The sequence below is a fragment of the Capricornis sumatraensis genome, chromosome 23 (genome assembly GCF_032405125.1).
Source record: "Capricornis sumatraensis isolate serow.1 chromosome 23, serow.2, whole genome shotgun sequence".
NCBI classification, from domain to species: domain Eukaryota; kingdom Metazoa; phylum Chordata; class Mammalia; order Artiodactyla; family Bovidae; genus Capricornis; species Capricornis sumatraensis.
In genome coordinates this window covers 15,645,252-15,667,764 of record NC_091091.1, presented here as the reverse complement: position 1 = coordinate 15,667,764, position 22,513 = coordinate 15,645,252, and the positions used below count along the sequence as shown (strand labels likewise).

The window sequence follows — 22,513 nt, the reverse complement described above, 5'->3', positions numbered from 1 at the left end:
TCTCCAGGTGGCATAACTACCATTCTACAAAATCTATAAATCACACAGCAAAGCTGACTTTTTCCTTTCTCCTTCATTAAAACCTTTATTATCTCCTCTGATATCTAACATTCAAAACAGTTTACTTTCTCTATTTTTGTTGCAACATGCCTTTCAACATCAAGTTAATAAGATATAAAGGGACACCTTTCACTGAATCACAATCTGGAGCTACACCTATGCCCTTTGTCATCACAAAGTAACCACTCTAACATAGGCCATGTTTTCCTTTAAGCAATGTTGAATGATTCACTCTCGACATAAGTCTACGGACAAACACTGTTAACACTTGACTATTATTGTTTCCTTGAACCTAGCTTAGTCATCACCGCTTTCATAAAGCCTCTCCTCTCTGACCCGTGGGGTGTCCTCTAACAAGGCACTGACCTCACTTGTGCTGTCATTCATTGGTCAGCCTTGATGTCCACCTCGCCTTGGCTCTTCTAGGGTGGTTCCTGCTGTACCCGCTCTCCACCTCTAGTGCCTGGCACCACACCTTGTCTGTTGCAGATGGATTAAATATTTGCTGAACCAGTGAGGAAACCTGTGCTTGGTATATCCCCTAAAAGAGGTGAGACTCCTTCAAGGGCTTCCCCAGTATCTCAGTGGTAAAGAATCTGCCTGCCAACGCAGGAGACGCAGGTTGGATCCCTGGGTTGGGAGGATCCCCTGGAGGAGGAAATGGGAACCCACCTCAGTATGCTTACCTGGGAAATCCCATGGACAGAGGAACTTCACAGGCTATATAGTCCATGGGGTTACAAAGAGTTGGACATGACTCATGACTAAATAACAACCTTGGGGCAATTTTTGGGCTTCCCTCGTGGCTCAGATGGTAAAGAATCTGCCTGCAATGCAGGAGACTGGGGTTCAATCCCTCAGTCAGGAAGATCTCTTGGAAGGAAATGGCAACCCACTCCAGTATTCTTGCCTGGACAATTCCACGGACAGAGCAGCCTGGCATGCTACAGTCCGTGGGGTTGCAAAGAGTCAGGCATGACTGAGCGACTAACACACACACACACACTTATCTGTAATACTTGTTAAACTGCTGTAGTGGAAGATGTATTGGTCCTTGGGTTAAATCAATACAGTGTGTCTGGCAAGCAAGAAAGTGAAGGCTATTGTCAGGTGCTAATTCATTGTCGTACAGGTGCATGCCATTCCTTCTTTCTCTGGTTGCTTGGTTTGAGAGGCACAACTTTAATCTGAATCTGAGTGCTCCTGTCTACTTGTGGACCATAGAAAGTGCCCTAGGGCTCAGCCTTCCCTGCCCCTTTCTCCATTATCTCTTCATATCCTGGGTAAAACCCTTGCTTGAACCGACCTTTTACCTTTGGTGAACCTACCTTTTACCTTGGGTGTCGCCACTAGATTGGGGGTTTCCCTGGTAGCCCAGCTGGTGAAGAATCCACCTGCAATGCAGGAGACCTGGGTTCAATCCCTGGGTTGGGAAGAGCCCCTGGAGGAGGACATGGCAACCCACTTTATTCTTGCCTGGAGAATCTCAATAACGACTGAGCAACTGAGCACAGCAGAGAACAGCAATAGATTGTATTTTTCAGTGTCTTACTCATGTTTCCCACTCAACCATCCAATGCCAAAAAATATTAGGTTCTAAAGAGAGCACAGCACAAACAATATGGAAAATAAAGAGAACCAGATCAACAAATACTGGATTTGCCTTAGAAGGCAGAGCACTGGGGATCTTGGAAAGAGTAATTTTGCAGGAATCATTTCATACAAGCCAAAATGGTAGTGGCTCTAACAACCACTCCCATTGGGAGTCAGGGCCCCCCTCATGTTCCTACAAACCTGCTAAGTGACCTGGGTAAGTCACGCCCCTCTCTGGGACTCTGTTTCATCCAGGAGTTAAGGTTGGGCTAGTCAGTAGTTCTGTCTTCAGTGATACACCAAAATGCATCTGGAGAACTCGTTGACAAGGCACATTCCATGCTTCCCACCCCCTCAGAAACCCTGATTTGGACCACAAAGAAGGCTGAGCACCAAAGAATTGATGTTTTCAAACTGTGGTGTTGAAGAAGACTTTAGGGTCCCTTGGACTGCAAGAAGATCAAACAAACCAATCCTAAAGGAAATCATTTTACACTATGTTATCTGTAACTCTCTGGCACCCTTCTCAGGGAAGAAATCTTAAAAATACCTGTCTATATACATATACTCTCCTCATAGCAAAATTTATTAAATAACTCTTTATTCTTTTCTCCTTTACATTACCAATAGTAGCCCAGTGTTAAGCATTTTAGAAAACCTGAAGAAATTTTTTTAAAAAATCTTGGTTTATGCACACATGTATAAAAATATTCAGATAAGCAAATATCTGTTCATTACATCACCCAGCTTTCAAGAGTGCCAAAAATAAATAAATAAAACATTTGCATATCAAAAGAGAGGGCTCGGTGGTTTCGTTAAAATTCATTTTAACAATTTTAGCTAACTAACATGTGCTGATGAAATTCAAGTTAAAGGTATAGCAGTTAACATCACAGAAAACACTGTGTGGCTATAAGGAGTATTCCTTAAACAGAATCTGCTTTGTGCTTCAAACACAGCTAGGTCTACAGTTTCAACAGTAAGCAGCAATAAAGATGAAGAAAATGCCCAACTTTTCTAATAACTGCTCTATCATAGAAAGGAAATATAAACAAAAAGAAAAAAGCATCACCATCTCTTCACAAAGGACATCAAAGTCAGAATGGTAGGCTTATGAAGTGCTTGGATTAAAAAATAATAACAATAAAGATCCCTGGTTAATTGCCTTTGATTTTTTAAAAATCCGAAAAACATAAAATATTTGCTTGTTGGTGTAACAGATTTGACCTACAAGCAATAACCTGAACTATCTTTTCTTCATCAAGTACTTTAACAGTGCAAAATGTTGATGGTCTCAGCATTCAATGCTCGGAAATGCAAAGCAGGCAAAAAAACAAAAACAAAACACAACGATTCACTGCTATGCTAGAGTCTTAAAGGTAGACAGGCAGTTTCTGACGTGAGGTGAAATAAGCAATTCAAAATGTCCATAAGCTAACATAAGATACAGTATTGAATCTTTTGGCACAAAAACAAAGAACAATCACATTACTACTTGGAACAGTATTCAACGTGGACGAGTAGATCTCGGTGTTCGGTGGCTGGATATTGGATATTGCACTTAGGACATTCCACCAGGCTTTCATTTAACGCAGCAGTGGGACTTTTTGGTGAGGCGCCTTTTCCTCTGTTTTCAGACTCCTTTTGGAAAGTGACTAATGGCTCTGTGAAGGCAAACTCACGAATCTGCTTCTGAAAAATAAGTGTCAAATGAACACGTTTGTATAGATGGCCTACCATTCAGCAGTTGTAACTGCTCCATGGATACTCCAGTTGCTTCAGCCCTCTAGCTAGATTTTTTTCTGAATCTCTCCAGTCACTGGTATTACACTGGTAACTCATGACGTGGTTACGCATGAATGCAAAGTTGCTTCAGTCGTGTCTGACTCTTTGCGACCCTATGGACTGTAGCCTACCAGGATTCTCTGTCCATGGTATTCTCCAGGCCAAGAATACTGCAGTGGGTTGCCATGCCCTTCTACAGAGGATCTTCCCTACCCAGAGATCAAACCCACATCTCTTATGTCTTCTGCATTGGCAGGCGGATTCTTTACCACTAGCACCACCTGGGAAGCCCTTATGAGGTTGTTATAAATCACTGAAATTACCCAGGAAGTACTAGGATCAGGTATTTACATAGCAGGTTTTATTAAAATGCTTAGAGTCACATGTAAAGGTGGGCCTATGGGCAATGCTGACAAAGATTGCTAGGTTAAAGACAGGCAACTTCAGTGATAAAGAACTGCATGGAATTTAGAGCAGCAAAAAATTTTAGCAGGTCAAACAGGTTATACACAGGAATGACTAAGATACTGTATAATTAATTTGTGACATCTCATTTTCATGTTTTTTTCCCTGAGAAATTTAGAACAGTCAGTAACTAAAAATGAACATTTTACAGCATACTGTAAAGATGAATGGTAGGAAAAGGAAGAAAAATACAGGAAAATTATGGATTCATTTGTATACTCTTTGGCTTCCTGTACTTTGATAAACAGTCATAAACAGGAATGAATTATAAATTTCAATTTTAAATATTATGATAAAAATCAATGACATAAACAGCCAAAAATTTTATTTTCTGTCTTTTATTCATAAAGAAATTGCAAATGATTTTAAAAACTGCTTTTTTCTCTTTTGAAAACTGAAGAATTCTATTTGTAACATTGCACCCTTTGCAAATATTCTGCAATACAAGGATCATATACAAAATATGGGCTAGTGGGACAGACCCTAACAGGTTTAGTCCAGGGCTTACTGTGTGGTTCTTTAGCTTCTAATTTGTGTCCAGCTCTTTTGCCGCTCCATGGGCTGTAGCCCACCAGGCTCCTCTGTCCACAGGATTTCCCAAGCAAGAATACTAGAGCGGGCTGCCATTTCCTTCTCCAGGGGATCTTCCCCACCCAGGAATCAAATGCTCTCCTGCATTGGCAGGTGGATTCTTTACTACTGAGCCATCAGGGAAGCCCCTCAAAGCTTATTAGTAGAATAAAAATAAATCAAAACCATTTCCTCAAAGAAGCAATGTTATTAAAAAGGTTAATGTTTTAAAAGGTTACGTGTTCAAGTCAATCCACAGAATGTGCTTAATTCAGTATGCCTACAGAGTATATTAACAGTAATAGTCCATTAGCCCTAAAAGCAGCAACTTTTCTTTCTTTTTTTTGTTTAAAGAGAAAAGCACAATTTCAGTTCAGGATCTAAAACTGCCCTGCCTTGCTCCCTTTGTCCCCCAGACCAAGCTCTGTTCAGTGCCTCTAGAATCACAGAGCCCAGAGTGGGTGGGGATGATCCCAGGCACTGGTAATGTTATCATTACCAATGTTATCATTATCAGTACTCTGTCTAGTACTTTGAACTGATGCTCAAAGGGCAGATGCTTCAAATGAGGCAAGGGATTTGATTTGACTAATTTAAGAAACAGCTATTCTTAAACTGTATCCTTCTATTTTGGGAACTGCTTTGATATATAAATAGAAAGATGGAAGAAAAAGAAAGATGAAATAAGTTTTTGTCTAACCATTCCAGACTCACCAAGGATTCCAACTGTGTTATTTGATTTCTTGCTTTGCGGAGCTCCTTAAGAATTACATGCAATTGATGTTGCATATTTTGACGGTCAAGTTTTTCATTTTCAAAGTCTAAAGTACATGCCTGCATCTGGAAAAAAGTGCCCAAGACAAGACAATGACAGCTACTGTATACTGTCTAGTTTTCCTGACTGGATGTTTCTTTAGTATCACAAGAAAAACGCATGTTGTGCCATCAGAGCAAGAACTCCTCTGAGCACAGGGAGATGATGATAAATGAAGAAGCTCTGTCCAAGGAGCAAAGCCAAAGTGTGAGGTCTAAGTGAGTGAGGAGCAGCTTAAGAAGTTGCTGGTTAGAATCTGTCCTCCTCATCCTCCTTTTTGTAGGAAAGGGAAGGAGATGGCTGTTCCCTGGTTTCGAATATACTAAAAATCTAAAATATACTAAAATCTAAAATATACTAAAAATCTCTGGTCTCTGAGAGTAACTGGTCTCTGAGTTCTACTTGAAGTTATCAAGTAGTTCTATTAGGAACATCCTGTCAGACTACCAGCCATTTAGGGAAGAAGAAATTTTGCTCAGGCAAACATCCACCTGTCAAGAAAATTGCCATGTCACCTCAGAGAATTCGGTTTAGCCTAAAGATAGTAATGGGACTATATGGCTTGCACAAGTCGTCACTTCCAATATTTTTGTTAAAGGTTTTAAAAAAACATTTTCTAGAACTTACAAATGGTTCTTCATACAACAGTGTAAACTTGAGGAAAAATTCCATTTCTCAAAGGTTAAACTGATTTAGAAGGAACCCTCTTGAGTACCTGTTGCTCCAACAGAGCTACCCTTGTTTGCTCCTCCTGCTGCTTCATCAGAGACGTGTACAGAAACTGGACCTGTAGCATGTAAACAGAACCAACACTGTCACATTAAATTCTTATAGCTTGACCTTGACCCAGGATGCGTGAAAGGCTCACAAATATCACATCTCTAACCAGGGCAATATCTGCTCTTCCGGGCGAGTCCTAGCTGTGGTTGGACAGCTATCTATGCGAGTAGCTGAGCAGTACCGCTTGGGCCGAGTTCCCTGAGGCACAGACTGAATGTAGAAAAAAGCACTAAGTCGCAGTGGACAAGCAGGTCCTAACATCCACTGATATTTCTGAGTAGGATAAGAAAGCTGGCAGAGCTTGGCCTCCTCAGCCACAGAGTTGTAGCAAAATTTTCAATCATTTCTGCTTAATCTTTTGTAAATATCACTGCTCACACCTCTAGGCAGAAGTGAGCATGGTAAAAACTGAGAAGGCAAATGTTATAAGACCATTTTTTCCCTCTCACTCAAATTTTGGAGGATTTTAGAAATCACTATTCTAACAGTAGCAGTAGCTAACATTTACCTAGCCCTTTAATTTACAAAGCGTTTTTACCTTCTCTCAGCTGACCTTCACAAAAGTCCTATGAGGTGAGAAGAGGTTATAAGATTTATTATTACTAATTGGACACACAAATAACCTGTCAGTCAGAGAAGTTAGCTGAGTTTCCTCAGGTATCCTCGATGAGAGACCTGGGATAGACCCCAAATTATGTGTTTTCCATTAGTTCATGCTGCTGGGAAAAATTTAATAAGTTTCTCTTGAAATAGTACTCAATTCTAATAAATCTAATGAAGTAATGCCAACATTACTGAGACAAACATTCCAGATCTGGCTGTGAGCATATACAACATGGGGGATATACAGTGAATGAACTTGAGAACAGTTCACAGTGCCAGCCTAGGAATCAACCTGGATCCCCCTCTTTCAGCTTCCCACACATGCCTACCTCCTCCTCACTCCCCCCTTTCAGCTTCTTACACATGCCTACGTCCTCCTCACTCAGAACCTTTGTGTCTGTGATCTCTTCATCAGGAGGGAATTCCCAGTCACTCACCTCACTGCTGCCTTCTTGCCATCAGCTTTGTCCAAACACCATCTCCTCAGTGAGGCCTTCACTGGCCTCAATTTCTCTTGATCATACTACCCTGTTTTATTTAGGTACTTGCTTATGGTCTGTCTCCCTTCTTAGCATGAACTCCTATGAGGGGGTAGGAACTTCTGTTGTTCCATGCTGGTTCCTGAGTAGTTAAAATAGCCCCTGACACTTAGTAAGTACCATGAAAATTCTGGATTACAAACCATGGAAAACCATGCTGGTTAGACTCACCTGAGATAACAGCTCCTCAGATCTCTTCTTCTCTTCTTCAAGTTTTTCCCTGGCAAGATCATTCTCTTCCTTGAGCCTCTGTATTTTCTCTGTTTTATGCCTGTCATCTTCCAGATGTTGTACATCTGCCTTTCTTTGTGAACACAACAGTTGATTTAAATCTTGCACTTCTTTTTGGGTTTCTTCATATTTTCTTCGAAATTCACTCAGTTCAAAATTCAGCTGAGTTATGGTTTGTTGTTCCACCTCAAGATCTTTTTTTGCATTTGCCAAGAGATGGTTATAATATTTTTGCTTTTCTTCTTGAAGATAACCTGTGACAAACACATCATGGCACAACTTACTTTACAAAATAGGTAATTTTCCTGAAGAAATAAATGTAAATATGTTTCTGTAAGCATGATTGCATTTTTTCCTCATCTTCAAAAATGAAGACTCCAGAGACAGGGATCATGGTTGATGTTTGACAGAATAAGAAACAAGTTCAGGTATACTACTTGAAGTTACAAAATGAATAGATAGAAGAATCAGAAACAGTAATATAATTATTCTGGGGGAGGGGAATGTCACTAATGTCTAAAGAAAACAAACCAACAAATAGAGACATTAATGCATATACCACTTTGATAAAACACACACAGAGAGAGAAAGTAAGAGAGAAACAATAAGAGAGGGAGAGAGAAAAGAAAAATCATATTACCAAAGGAAAAAGCTACGCCCATAATTAAAAACCTACTTTTATGTGCAGCAAATTTATAAAGGCAATACAGTAGTAACTTTGTCCCCTGAGGGATAAACAGTTTTGAATTATCTCTAGAGATATTCCTTTCATACTGTTTTAGCATTAGCTTCATTTTAAATATTCAAATGTGAAGCTCTGAGATTATGAGCCTTCTCTTTCTATAATTCAAGGCTCCAGTGCCAGTGGGGCTGTCAGTCGTTTAAATGAGTGCCTTGCACAGAGCTTTTTCTTTTTCTGGCTCATCACCCGGAACTGGCGAATCTATTTGTAAAACGAGAATAATGATCTTTTCTGCCCCCGCTCTTAGGCTCTTGTGAACTCAATGGAGATCAGTGTCAGAGAAGCTACAAAGCCTTTGGCAAACAGCATCACTGATAAGAACTTCACCTCCGTTCTAGGGTGAGATTCAAATGATTGAAGAATCATGTATAAAAATGTAACCTTTCTCCTAGAGTTGATATGAATACCTGCTAAAGGGAGGTGGAATAACAAGATAGTCACTGACAAGGCTAGCACCGGGGGAAATGAAGCTGGAGCAGGACTTTGAAGGAGGGAAAGGATTTGCAAGGTGGAAAAAACCTGACGTGCCTGCAGAGCTGCAAGATCCCTTTACCCTGTGCCTCTCGCCCACTGGTGTCAGAAAACAATGGGAGATGAATTCAGAAGGTTGGTTAAAATGGGATTTCTTACTTCAAGGCTAGCAGACTTGCTCTTGTTTTACTTTATAACACAGATCTATAAGAATCTAAATTTGATGCATCTCTCTTTTTGGAAAATGTCAGGCAGGCCAACCCAGAAGAACATTTTTATACCAGTACCTTCTGATTCAGTCTTTTTTGTCTGCTGCGGGAGTATCTGAGGGGCTGTTTCCAGTTTCTGTTCCAACTCAAAGATTTTCGCTAGAAGTCCTTTCACGTAGACCTCTCGCTGCTGATCATACACAAGCCACTGCTGATTTTTCTCCAGAGCCTCACAGTGCAAATGAAAGCAAATCAATAATCAAAACCCAAACCCTTCAGATGGACAAGAGACCATACGGGACGCAGTCTTTTCCAGCACATAAATACTCGATGGCTCGTATCACAGAATGATTCCAGGCATCACTGTAAAGCTTCCCACACAAAGACATGTTCCAAGGCCACACACCTTCAGAATTCCAAATAACATGGCCAAGTCATGTCCACACAGGGTTATGTTCACTTGTCCGCTGTCTCCTGTACAGTCTGCCTCATGTCGGTGTCCACATCATTCTCTGTTACTAGAATGTCTTTGTGGCAGAGGTAGAGGTGCAGCGCGCAGGTACTCTTCAAGAGGCATTTCCACCCACCCGAGGGCTCTGCCTGCGGGCTTCCCAAGGGGTGGACAGAGGCTGTCAGGCATGCATCCTGCTCTGACAGTGCCGCCCCGCACCCCGCAACCCCGCCTCAATCCCGGGCCTTCCTCTTCCTTTCACAGATGTGGCTCCCCAATAAACTGCACTGCTGACTACTCCATCTCATGTCTGCCTCCCAGAGAACCAAACTCAAACACCACCCCCTTTCTTTATCACCAGTTTTCATCTTTTAGAGCTCAAAAATCCCCAAATGGGACCTTTCATCTAATTTGTATAGAGGTTTAGGAACTCAATTGTTATAAACACATACCTACATATTTTACAAACTTATTTTACCAACCATCATTAGCTTTATTCTGTGTTTGCTGTTTCAAATAGACTGTGCGTACTTAGTTGCTCAGTCAAGTCCTACTCTTCACGATCCCCTGGACTACAGCCCGCCAGGCTTATCTGTCCATGTAGTTTTCCAGGCAAGAATACTGGAGTGGGTTGCCATTTCCTACTCCAGAGGATCTTCCTCACCCAGGGATTGAATCCGTTATCTCCTATGTCTCCTGCATTGCAGGCAGATTTTTTATATTAAGTTCCTTGAAGTGGCAGACCATGTTCTTCCAAAAGGACTCTCAGCTTTTGCATACAATGTATAGTCAAGGAATTATTTGAATGATGGACAATATTAATAAAATAAGCAGTGTCTATTTAAGTTACCTGGTAACAGAGAAAGTGGTTTACTTTACAATTACTGTTCATGTTCATTTTTCATTTCAGTTACATCTTTCCTACAAGAACCTCACTATGCTTTACCAGCCACCTAGCATAAGTTGGAAAATTTTATAAAACCTCATCTACATTTTCCGTGGCTCATTCCACCTGATCTGTGGCAAGATATTAGCAAATATTCACATAAGAAGCTACGTTTACTTTAGTGGATAAATCAAGGTAGCATATATGGACACGGTGTATAGGTTTATGAAAGGCTTTAATATTAATTTTATTTATTTATTTTGGCTGCTCTGGGTCATCACTGTTGTGCCTGGGCTTTCTCTACTTGCAGAGAGTGGGGGCTACTCTCTAGTTGTGGAGTGTGGGCTTCTCACTGCAGTGGCATCTTTTGTTGCAAAGCATGGGCTCCACACTCTCAGGCATTTAGCAGTTGAGGCTCACGGGCTTAGACACCCTGCAGCAGGTGGTATCTTCCTGGACCAGGGATCAAACTCATGCTCCTTGCATTGCAAGGTGGATTCTTAACCCCTGGGCTACCAGAGAAGCCCAAAGATTTATGAAATTTTTTAGTGAAAAATTCTACTGATATTTTGATTGTTAACTGGGACAAATTCATATATACTCTGATTCTAACTCTCACTGGTCTTAACCATTGGATCCTTGGAAATTCAGTCAAAGGCAAAGCCAAAGGAGCCTGCCAGGGCTGTACACAACTGTATAAACACCTCCCCCTCATCCATACCCTCTGTTTTTGCCAGTAGCAGCAGGACAGAAATTCAAGTTGAAAGCTAGCAAAGAGGATTCACCTGTGAGTAGCAGAGGGAAAACAAAGTCTTGAAATGCTTATATTTTAGCACCAAATTACAACTCTTCTCTTCTTTCCAATCTAGGTCTTCCATCCAAAAGCATGGAAAGTGAAAGTGAAAGTTGCTCAGTCGTGTCCGACTCTTTGTGACACCAGGGTCTATACAGGCCATGGAATTCTCCATGCCAGAATACTGGAGTGGGTAGCTTTCCCTTCTCCAGGGGATCTTCCCAATCCAGGGATCGAACTCAGGTCTCCCTCATTGCGAGCGGATTCTTTACCAGCTGAGCCACAAGGGAAGCCCAAGAACACTGGAGTGGGTACCCTATCCTTTCTCCAGAGGATCTTCCTGACCCAGCAATCAAACAGGGGTCTCCTGCATTGCAGGCGGATTCTTTACCAACTGAGCTATAAGGGGCTGCCCCCTTTTTGTTCAAGTCTCAATGACTACTTGTGTAAACAGAAGATGCACAGCTAAATCTAATGTCACAGGCATAAAATGTTAAGGGCCCCAGAAGGAGGTACACACAGAGATACTAAAACCCCTTCACCAATGGCCAAGTTCATTGGTGATGAGCCCTCTGCCCGTGGCACTTGTGCTAAGACTTGCCTAACATGAAAGTGTGAGTCACTATCATGTCTGACTCTGTGACCCCATGGACTGTAGCCCACCAGGCTCCTCCGTCCATGCGATTCTCCAGCCAAGAATACTGGAGTGGGTTGCCATTTCCTTCTCCAAGGGATCTTCCTGACCCAGGGATTGAACCCAGTTTTTCCATACTGCAGGCAGACTCTTTACCATCTGAGGCCCCAGAGAAGCCAAGACTTGCATGAAAGTGAAATTACTCAGTCGTGTGTGACTACTTGTGACCCCATGGACTGCAGCCTGCCAGGCTGCTCTGTCCATGGAATTCTCCAGGCAAGAATACTGGAGTGGGTAGCTGTTCCCTTCTCCAGGGGATCTCCCCAACTCAGGGATCAAACCCAGGTCTCCCACATTGCAGGTGGATTCTTTACCATCTGAGCCACCAGGGAAGCCCAAGACTTATCTACCCCCACAGAAACACCTGCTTGAGCAGTGGCTCACTGTTGGATCTTGGTAATTTGGGGATTTATAAACCCTTACTTGGAGGCTGATTTCCTCATCAAGAACAGTGAGAGGAGACACAGGCCATGACCAATAGCTCTAGGTCAATTAATATAATGATCGCTTAATATTTTGAGGCAAAATAGCTATAGCTAGTACGTTCAGTTCAACCTCTTCCTCTATCCCCCAAAGTGCCAAGTTGTTTTAATTATATTAATAACAGAATATTTTAAAGCTTCGGGACAACACTTGCTGAAACTGAAGCTAGGTTCCCTTAGGCTGACATTAAAATTGTCCGCAATCTGCCACTCCCCATCTCTTCGAATCACAGCCTGGCCTTTCCTTCCCTCCACTGCTTCCTTGCTGTCTGCACAATAATGCACACCCTCTGTGCCTCTTCCCTTCGTGCAGAGTGCTCTACAATCCCTTCCTATGATGTCTGCCCACTTAAATCCCACATTACATCACGTTCCAGTGAATCCAGGCTTATCTTTCAAGGCTCCTCACCATAACCCTCCTTATCAAGCTTCCTTTCCTTCGTAAGCAACTAGTGATTTTTGCGTCCATTCAGTCTGCTTGGCATCTTATACTCATGAACTCTTGATTGCTTCCTGATGATACTTCTTATCTTAACTATACCCTGAGCCCTCTGGACAGCTGGGCACAGGCTTGTTTAGATATTTTATTTCACAGTTCCTTATTTGTGTTTCTGTACCTAGAAGCTGCCTGATAAATGTTTGTGAATGATGTTGACAACATGGGTGGAGAAAATGCCTGCAAGAACCAGAAAGCCTTGTAGACATAGACCAGAGTTTGAGAGTGTTCAGAGAAGGGAGGAGAGGGCAGGAAGGAATCGAGCAGTTCCTTATACACAGTAGAATACACTTAGTGATTCAAAAAGAATAAAACACTTTCAAAAATCTATTACTCGTTAAGTAATGCATGAAAATGTAATCAAAACATCTTGTCATAGAACTATCATAACTATTTCTATAGTCTTAGAAGTGTATAATATGTATCCTTTGTGTCATAATTCATCCTTGACCTGAGAGAATTAATTATTATCAATGATTAAAGTGTGGCAGCCAGAAGGTATGAGTTTTTATCCTTTAGGGCTGCCAGAAAAGAGATGGCACAAACACAAAGTACTTAACAAAAAAGCTGCTTAGTGTAACTCAACTGAAGTAAAACATACGTGTGTGTGTGCTAGTTGCTCAGTCGTGCCCAACTCTTTGCGACCCCAGGGACTGTATGTAGCCTGACAGGCTCCTCTGTCCATGGAATTCTCCAGACAAGAATACTGGAGTGGGTTGCCATTCCCTTCTCCAGGGGATCTTCCTGACCTAGGGATAGAACCAGGTCTCCCACACTGCAGATTCTTTACCATCTGATCCATCAGGGAAGCCTGATTTTAGTAAACGTGCTGCCAAAGCGAGGATGAGGCATTATTCTAAAGGGCCACATGATGGCGATGTTACCTCAATAAAGTAATAAACATTTCTCTACTCCTGATCTCACTGACTCTGTGTCTACTTTCATTTCTGTATAAAAGCAACAAAAAGTAGATTTGATAGCTGTCAGTGGATGTTGACATTATGAGTTTTGCATCTTTAGAGTCCTCCACATTAGTTATCTCTTCCAGCTTTGTGTCTCTACACATTTGTTAGACATGCATTTATCATGTTCACCCAAGTTATCGATAAAAATACAGAAGTAGGTAAAGTGAAGCTGTGGGGAATGCCATGAAAGCTCTTCCTCCTGCTTTGGCAGGGATCCATTAAATATTCCCTTGGGCAAAAACTCTAACAGAGACTGAAATGCTAGCCTACACTGAAGGAAGAAAAAAATACGCACCAACTGACAAAACTAGAACACGGATGGCAGATTACACAGAAGTATTATGTCCATGTGAAATCTAGTAAAGGTGATATCTGTATGGTGGTCATGTAAGAGTATCCTCATTCTTAGGAATATACATTGGAGTACACAGGCTGAAAAGGCTATAGATATATGCAACTATTTTATGGTTCAGAAAAAATATTATGTGTGTGCGTGTATGTGTATGTGCGCGGATAGGGGTGGGGACTGAAAGAGAAAGTATAAAATGGGATAAAATGCTAATGAGTTCAATTTTGGTAAAGAGCATGTGGACTTCTGTGTACTATTTTCCATTCTTATAACTTTTCTGTAAATTCAATTTTTTTCCAAATTAAAAATAATTATTATTTATCTTCAGTAATTCTATGTTTAAAAGTCAGATTTTTTTTTTTTTGGCTGCATCAAAACCATACCCCCTGCAGTGAAAGCCTAGAGTCCTAACCACTGGACCACCAGGGAATTCCCTATAAACCAGATTTTTTAAATCAAGAGCAAGAAACGCCTATTAAAACTGACATTTAGCTATTTGGTTTTAAAGTTACTGAGACTGGATAATGATCACAGCATTGAAAGTGAAAGTCGCTCAGTGATGTCGGACTCTTTGTGACCCCATGGACTGTCCATGGAATTCTCCAGGCCAGAATACTGGAGTGGGTAGCCTTTCTCTTCTCCAAGGGATCTTCCCAACCCAGGGATCGAACCCCAGTCTCCCGCATTGCAGGCAGATTCTTTACGAGCTGAGCCACAAGGGAAGCCCAAGAACACGGGAGTGGGTAGCCTATCCCTTCTCCAGGGGATCTTCCCAACCCAGGAATCGAACCAGGGTGTCCTGCATTGCACGTGGATTCTTTACCAAGTGAGCTATCAGGAATGCGATTACAGCATTAACTCCATGTAATTATTTCCAAATATGAGCCAGACCTAAATGATAGCTGAGGAATGATACAGCTTGACCCTAAGAGAAGTAAAATAGATTTTTAGGACTTATATTAGCCTAACAAACACTGATTCTTAAAACAGGTGGGCAAACCTCTACAGGAAGTTTTGTGGGAGCTCTGCAGAGGGTATAGGATTAGAATGGCTGAGTCCTCCAAAGCCAAATAAAGTGACGGTGTAGACTCTGAGGAGTGAGATTTCTCTTTCCCTGCTTCTCAGTCTTCCAACTATAATACTCCCCCTGGTCTGAAAGATCTGTTGAGATCCCAAAGGATCTCAGAGCTTGGCCACCTCTCGCTTCTCAAATGTAAGTTAATGGTTCTCACAGAGCAGTCCTCAGACCACCAACAGTAGCAGCAGCACCTGAAGCTTATTGGAAATGGAGACTCTCAGGTTCTACCCCAGACTAATCATCATTACATAACAATAACTATAGTTGATATTTGGAGTAGTTAACACTGAGAAGCCTAAAAATTACACATGGGTTTAAGAAAACAGCATCTATTTTCAGGCACTTTGCTAAAAGAGACACTATAAAATTCAAGAAACTTCACCAGATTCCATCTAGTCATTCTTTCCAGTTGGCTAAATGCTGGGGATAATACATGACATACAAAAAACTTATTTTGATAGTTCTTTAAGAATTGTGTTTCTTCTTTATTTTAGCTACCTCTAGATAAATTACTTTGAAAAGGGTACTCTGCTGCTAAGTCGCTTCAGTTGTGTCCGACTCTGTGCAACCCCATAGACGGCAGCCCATCAGGATCCCCCGTCCCTGGGATTCTCCAGGCAAGAACACTGGAGTGGGTTGCCATTTCCTTCTCCAATGCATGAAAGTGAAAAGTGAAAGTGAAGTTGGCTCAGTCATGTCTGACTCTTCGCAACCCCATGAACTGCAGTCTACCAGGCTCCTCCATCCATGGGATTTTCCAGGCAGGAGTACTGGAGCGGGTTGCATTGCCTTCTCCCAAGGGTACTCTAGAACCCAGTTATACAGACACTAACAAATTTAAATTCTTTTTTTGAAAATCAAATAGACCTCAAGGTATGCCTGGTATGTGAGATAGAACAGGACTCTTAAGAGCATACTTAGATCAGGGTAGACATGCCAGTAATATTTCTGGAATCACAATATCTACCTATTGACCCAATAATTAAATCAAGAATTTCATACTTTGTATATCTAATCTTAAAATTTGAAAAAATACACTGTGACTACTAGTCCTATGTCCCCAATTTATTTAATTTTCAATGCAACCCACCAATCCATTTAAGATAAGTTTGGAATAATACAGCTAACCTCATATCCAATTCTAGGAAAAAGAAATATTGAATACACAAAGAATGTATTTGCTTTACAAACTAGGAAAGCAAATCCTGTTTCTAAGGGAATAATTTCAAACTAAAGAGGACATCTAGCATGGGTAAACAAAAAGAAAAAATAATACATATTAAATTACATTACTATAAGAAAATTATTGAGCAAATTAGACTTAAGTGAAAACAGGATATTGTTGAGCTATTTGGTAGAAATGGATGATTTCTAGCCTAAAGATTTCCAAGGCTTTCCTAACCATACTTACAGGAACTAGCCCTCCTGAATGCCTGGAAAGAGACTTAAACGTGGTAACCCAGAGAGATGATCTCAAACTATTCATTTCTTCATGTCATCAAAAGATTGTTTTCAAGCTACAGCATTACTGTTGTCAATTTCCATGAAATTTAATAATAAAGGAATTAGTCCTCTTTAGCCATAACTTAATAAAATAAAAACGAACTTACATCTTTCAGCTGTACTTCCATTTCATGAATATTATTCATTGATGAATTGAAGCAACTTGTAGCCACAGTCTGTAAGTAAATCAATATTAGTTAACATGATAATTTAAGAATATAAGTTTCCTCATTCTATTTACCTTCATAATAAGACAGTATATTTCACATACATCCCAAAATCCAGAACTGGTACATGCCAGGTGATGAGTAGCAGTGCAGAATTAAAATGTCCTGGAGGCCTCCTAAGCAGATTGGACACCCTGAGATTTCATATCTAATTTGATATCTGAGGTCATCTGGACCCCAGAATTACCAAACTAGCCCTCAGTGGATATGAACAGCCCTCTGATTTTCACCAGGAAACAAAACCAAGCAATTGGCCTACTTAAATGAAATCTTGAAAATATTAAATTGTCAAATAAAAGAGAAATTTTGTTTTCTAGGATTATATTTATATTCAACATTAGCAATAGTATTAACTAGTATTCATTCATATAGAACTCAAAATATAATTTGTCTCCTCTTTTTTCTTCATTTTTTCAGAGGGACTAAAAGACGAGAAGTAGATGGTAAGCTGGTGGCTCAGACGGTCAAGAATCCACCTGCAGGAGATCCAGGTTTGATCTCTTGAGTTGGGAAGACCCCAGTGTTCTTGCCTGGAGAATTCCATGGACGGAGGAGCCTGACAGGCTACAGTCCATGGGGTCGCAAAGAGTCGAACATGACTGAGTGACAACACTTTCATTTTCCAGGTGGTAAGGTACCAAAGCTAACCAACAAAGCTCATAAAAAGCTGCATTTCAGTCTTTTAACAGCTTTGAGGAAAGAGACTTGTGTGAAGGATGGCAAGAAAGCTCAAAATATATTTTTTTCTCGTGCTCTTTCCCCCCTCTCAATTTAGTCCTTCAAGTGGAAACCATGACACAGATAGTTCATCACATTTCTTTCCTTTTACCCTGGGCACACTGCAAACCACATTTCCCAGCCTTCCCTGTGGTTAGTGAGGTCATGAGACTGAATTCTGTCCAATGGAATGTAAGCAGAAATGAGATATGTCAATCCTAGGCCTAGACCCCACAGGCTACCCCAGTTCTTCACATGCTCTCTAGCCCACAGCTGTATGTAAAGGATCTGGTGGAGGACTGCACTCTGAGAGAAGAGGGAGCCACTAGAAGGAAGGAACCTGGGTTTCTGAATGATTCTGTGGAGCAAAGCCTCCTCCACTCCAACCTAAAATAAGCTGTGACATGAGTGGAAAAATAATCACTTGTTGTATAAGTAGAGAAACTAATTCTTGAGCTTTAAGTAAAAGTGAAAGTGAAGTCACTCAGTCGTGTCCAACTCTTTGTGACCATATGGACTGTAGCCTGTCAGGCTCCTCCGTCCATGGGATTTTCCAGGCAATAGTTAAGTGGGTTGCCGTTTCTTCCTCTAGGGGATCTTCCCGACACAAGGCTCAAGCCCACATCTTTTGCATTGGCAGGCAAATTCTCTTAGAGTAGGAAGCCTCACTCTAAAGGGGAGATAAAGTACAAAGACCCTTAACATCACTGAAGCATTTATTTGAAAGCAATAGATTTTCTTCTGTAAGTAAGGTCTGGTCATTCAGTGGTGTCCGACTTTTTGCAATCCCATGGACTGTAGCCCACCAGGCTCCTCTGTCCATGGGATTTTCCAGGCGTAGGTTGGAGTAGGTTGCCATCCCATCTCCAGGGGATCTTCCTGATCCAGGAATCAAACCCAGGTATCCTGCATTGTAAGCAGATTCTTTACCATCTAAGCTACCAGAGAAGTGCCCTTTCTTCTGTAAGAAGTGTTAATAGCTGTGATATTAGTGTTAGTCACATGTCCAAATTTTCAAGAGAATCAAAAGTCTGATCAATAAGAAACTATTTATTTAGCACTGTGGTGGCTCAGATGGTAAAGAGTCTGCCTGCAATGACTCAGGTTCGATCCCTGGGTTGGGAAGATCCCCTGGAGAAGGAAATGGCAACCCATTCCAGTATTCTTGCCTGGAGAATCCCACGGATGGAGGAGCCTGGTGGGCTACAGTCCATGGAATCACAAAGAGTCAGACACAACTGAGCAACTTTCACTTCACATGCCAGGCACTCTGCTAGGTTATTCACATATATTGTAACATTTAATCTCCAGTACTCATCCTCATTTTACTGATGTGCAAAATAAGATTTAGGAGAGGGGTCTGGTGAATTCTAGCATTGTTTCTAAGGCTAGAGAGGTTAAGGAATTTGTTTAGACTCACACAGCTAGCAAGTGGAATCTGAACTCAGAGCTGCCTACCCATAAATCCATGCTTTCTACTACACTAGTGACTCTAAAACACAAGATGGGAGAAAAGCATACTTGCTGTTTTAATTGGGTATCTCAAATATGAAAAATAACCAAGAAATGAAGCCACTGTTCTCACAGTACAAACTATAGAAAAAAAGAATTCAAAAAAATCTTCCTGGCTATTGTAGATACACAGCAGAGTCTGTATTCTGAAAACTCCCTCGGGCAAAATAATGGTATGGTCAGTGGAGGGAGCCATATTACCTATTTTTCTTATAGCAAAGACTAGGACTATGAAAAAAAAAAAAAGTAAACCTGTTAGTATACTATACTGTTTCACCATTTGACAAGCATGTTTTAACAAACCCATTCTTCATAATAATTACAAACTGTATTAGAAAGATTAAAAAAAAATCAGGTTTTAAAGAAATTAGTACCTGTGATAGATGAAGCGTATTGGCTTTGCCTTCAAGTTCAGCAAGCCTTGCAGTTGTAGCAGACAACTGTTTCTTCAACACATCTGTCTCTTCAGACAAGGATTTCAACAGCTGTTCTCTTCTTTCAACTTCCTTCGTTTTCTCTTCCAGCTGTTCAAGCAATGCAGGAGTGCTGTGCTTGGCTTTCAGCTGGTCTCTGAGTCGCTGTATTTCTTTGTCCTTCTCTGTGAGGCGATAAACATTCTTCTCTCTCTCAGCTTCAAGGACTCGAATTTTCTAGACATAAACTAAGAAGAATCTTAGAACAAGGCCAGGTCAAACACAAAAATAAACAGTACATTACAACAAGCATTTAGGAAGTATTTATTATGTATCAAGTCAGCATTATACCAGATACCAGGACCAAAAAAATGCTCAGAGAGCTCATAGAGAGTTAGACCAATACATTAATGCAGTATGATAAGTGCTGTGGTTAAGATATATATAAAATAAACGGGACATGGACACAGAAAGGAGAGACCACTTAGAAAGCTAAAGAAGAGCTGGCTATCACCTGATTATCTGCTAATCATTCCCCCATCATGCCAATTCTAGTCATCTTAATGGCTAAAAGTTGAGTCACACAAAGAGACACATGCTTGCTGATAAACTTGAAGCAACAGAATTCAGCTATTACAGAATGTTATAGCTGGATAAAAGGACATTCATAAACTTGCTTTTTGTTAATAAATGATTTGGTATCAAATCTAGAAGGTTATCTTCCAGTGAGTGTTCAACATTTTCAAGGATTGGAAAGTTAAAGAAGGCATGTTAGTTAAACTTGCTGGCAAAAGGGAGAAAGCACTAATATAGAGATGATAGAAAAAGTAAGTAAAATGGCTTTACATGCTGACAAAGGGAAAAAAAACTTAATACTAAAAACTCACATTTGAGGGTGGGTGGGAAAAACAGTTATTCAAATAGATACGGGGACATAGAGTTGGATGGTTGTGTGAAAATGATGAGGGGATTTTTAGTTGCCTACCAGCTTAAGATAAGACAGTATTATGACACAGTACCAAAGATGCCAATACAATTCTAAGATTTCATACAGTACAGCATCCAGATTAGGGGAAATAATACTACTGTTTGAATCTGTGTTTGTGACTGTGTGCAATCCGGAAGCATTAATTCAAGAGGGACATGAACACCAGAAAAGTGTTCAGGAAAGTGACCAGGATGAGAAAAAGCCAGTAAAGCTGAAGAATATGGGGCTGGCCTATCGATAAGTAAGAGGAAGCAAGATTTCCTTGTATATCTGCATGCACGCATGCTGTCACTTCAGTCGTGTCCAACCCTATGGACTGTAGCCTGTCCGGCTCCTTTGTCCACGGCATTCTCCAGGAAAGAATATTGGAATATCTCTCCATGCCCTTCTCCAGGGGATCTTCCCAACCCAGGGATCGAAACCCCGTCTCTTAAAGCTCCTGCTTTAGCAGGTGGGTTCTTTACCACTGGCGCCATCTGGGAAGACTTGGACACCTGAAAAGCTCTCAATTGGATTAAAAAAAAAAAAAGACTTGTTCTGTGTAGCTTTAATGGACATAGCTAGAACAAACTGGTAGAAGTTATAGGAAGTTTAATTTTAATTGATTATAAAGGGATTTTGACAGCCATTGCTTGTCAGAAGTAAAATGAACCAGAAAGAGAGCTCTCAGGAAAGCTACTAGATTCTTTCACCAGATTACAAAATAATCTTTATGTCTAAGAATTGGTGACAGATCATTTCTCCATGCTTAAATAAGAATTCACCTCAATACGTGTTTAAAAAAATAATAAATCATTTGGTTTTATGATGTGCCTTATAAAGTAAAATTTAAAGAAACCCAATGATATTATTTAGTATGGATCATTTGTTTTCTAACTATGAAAAATAAAAATACTCTTGCAAAATAAATTCAACTGATTAAATTTTAAATCCTTCCAGTTCTAATATTCCTAACTCCTTTTCAGACTATGTCATAACAAATTGTAAATTAGGGAAATACAGTGTAACAGAACACAAAATGCTGATATCTGTAATGATTTTACCTTAAAAAAAATCAGAAAACAAAAATTACTTGTAAAGTAGCCAAAGTACATGATTAAATGGGTTTTTTTGTTTGTTTTTTTTTTTAACTGAAGATTATTTAATGAAGGAATTATTATTATTTTTTTAATTTTAAAATCTTTAATTCTTACATGTGTTCCCAAACATGAACCCCCCTCCCACCTCCCTCCCCATAACATCTCAGTGGGTCATCCCCATTTAAAACTTCATGCTAAAATCTAAACCTCAAAGGTGACATGATTAGATTTGTTGTTTACATTTAGTGAACGTAAAAACTAGATTATATCATATACTTTCTCATCTCCCATAGTAAAGCTTACTACAGTTTAAAGGGTCTTACCTCCAAAAGTTTGTGTCTGTCTTTATCAATCAGCTTTCCTTTTCCACTTGTGATTTCATCTACCGATGTTTTTAAAGCTGCAATTTCTCCCCTAAATTTTTCTAATGCAGTTTCTGACTTGGAATTACTAGGCTTTGGTCCCCATTTACTTTTAATTAAATCTTTGGGATTTCTGGAAGTCATCTCTGAAAGTGCCTGTAAAAAGAAATCTGCGTTTACAAGGTCAAATCTCAGGTTTGAAAAGATCTAATAACCTATTTGCTAAACAGAAGAACCTTTCTATGTAAATAGAAGTGATACAGTTGGGTATGGCTTCTAGCTTGCTAACAACAATATATATATTTTAAATCTGGGTGGTAGATGCACGGAGGTATTCAATATGTCAACCTGTACGTCTGTGTTTGTGCAGGATTCTTATGTGTATCATATTTCAATAAAAATGTTTCATTAAAAAAAATAGAGGGATAACCAATGATTAAGCCGTTAAATGAAACCTGAAAGTTAGATTACAAAGACAAACTTTACTCTAGAATAAAAACCCAATGACAAATAATATAATTCTGAATATCTGGACACTGAAACATCATTATCTGACATAATGGTGTGTCCTCTGTTTGAGAAGATAGGCCTAGTTCAGTTCTATCTTAACTGTAATGTTCAGAGAGCACAGTGGGCAGAAATGAGAAGAATTCAGT

The 22,513-nt window shown here is 40.3% G+C and overlaps 1 protein-coding gene across 1 annotated transcript; it reads right to left on the bottom strand.

Annotated features, from left to right (window-relative positions):
• Positions 1–3,144: 3,144 nt before the first annotated feature.
• CEP55 (centrosomal protein 55) lies at positions 3,145–22,001 on the bottom strand. Its single transcript, XM_068961805.1, has 8 exons — positions 21,819–22,001; positions 19,390–19,665; positions 16,667–16,735; positions 8,941–9,091; positions 7,381–7,694; positions 6,003–6,074; positions 5,188–5,313; positions 3,145–3,345 (listed from the first exon to the last, which is right to left on the bottom strand). The coding sequence occupies exons 1-8, from the start codon at positions 21,999–22,001 to the stop codon at positions 3,145–3,147; spliced, it is 1,392 nt and encodes a 463-aa protein (XP_068817906.1).
• Positions 22,002–22,513: the final 512 nt, after the last annotated feature.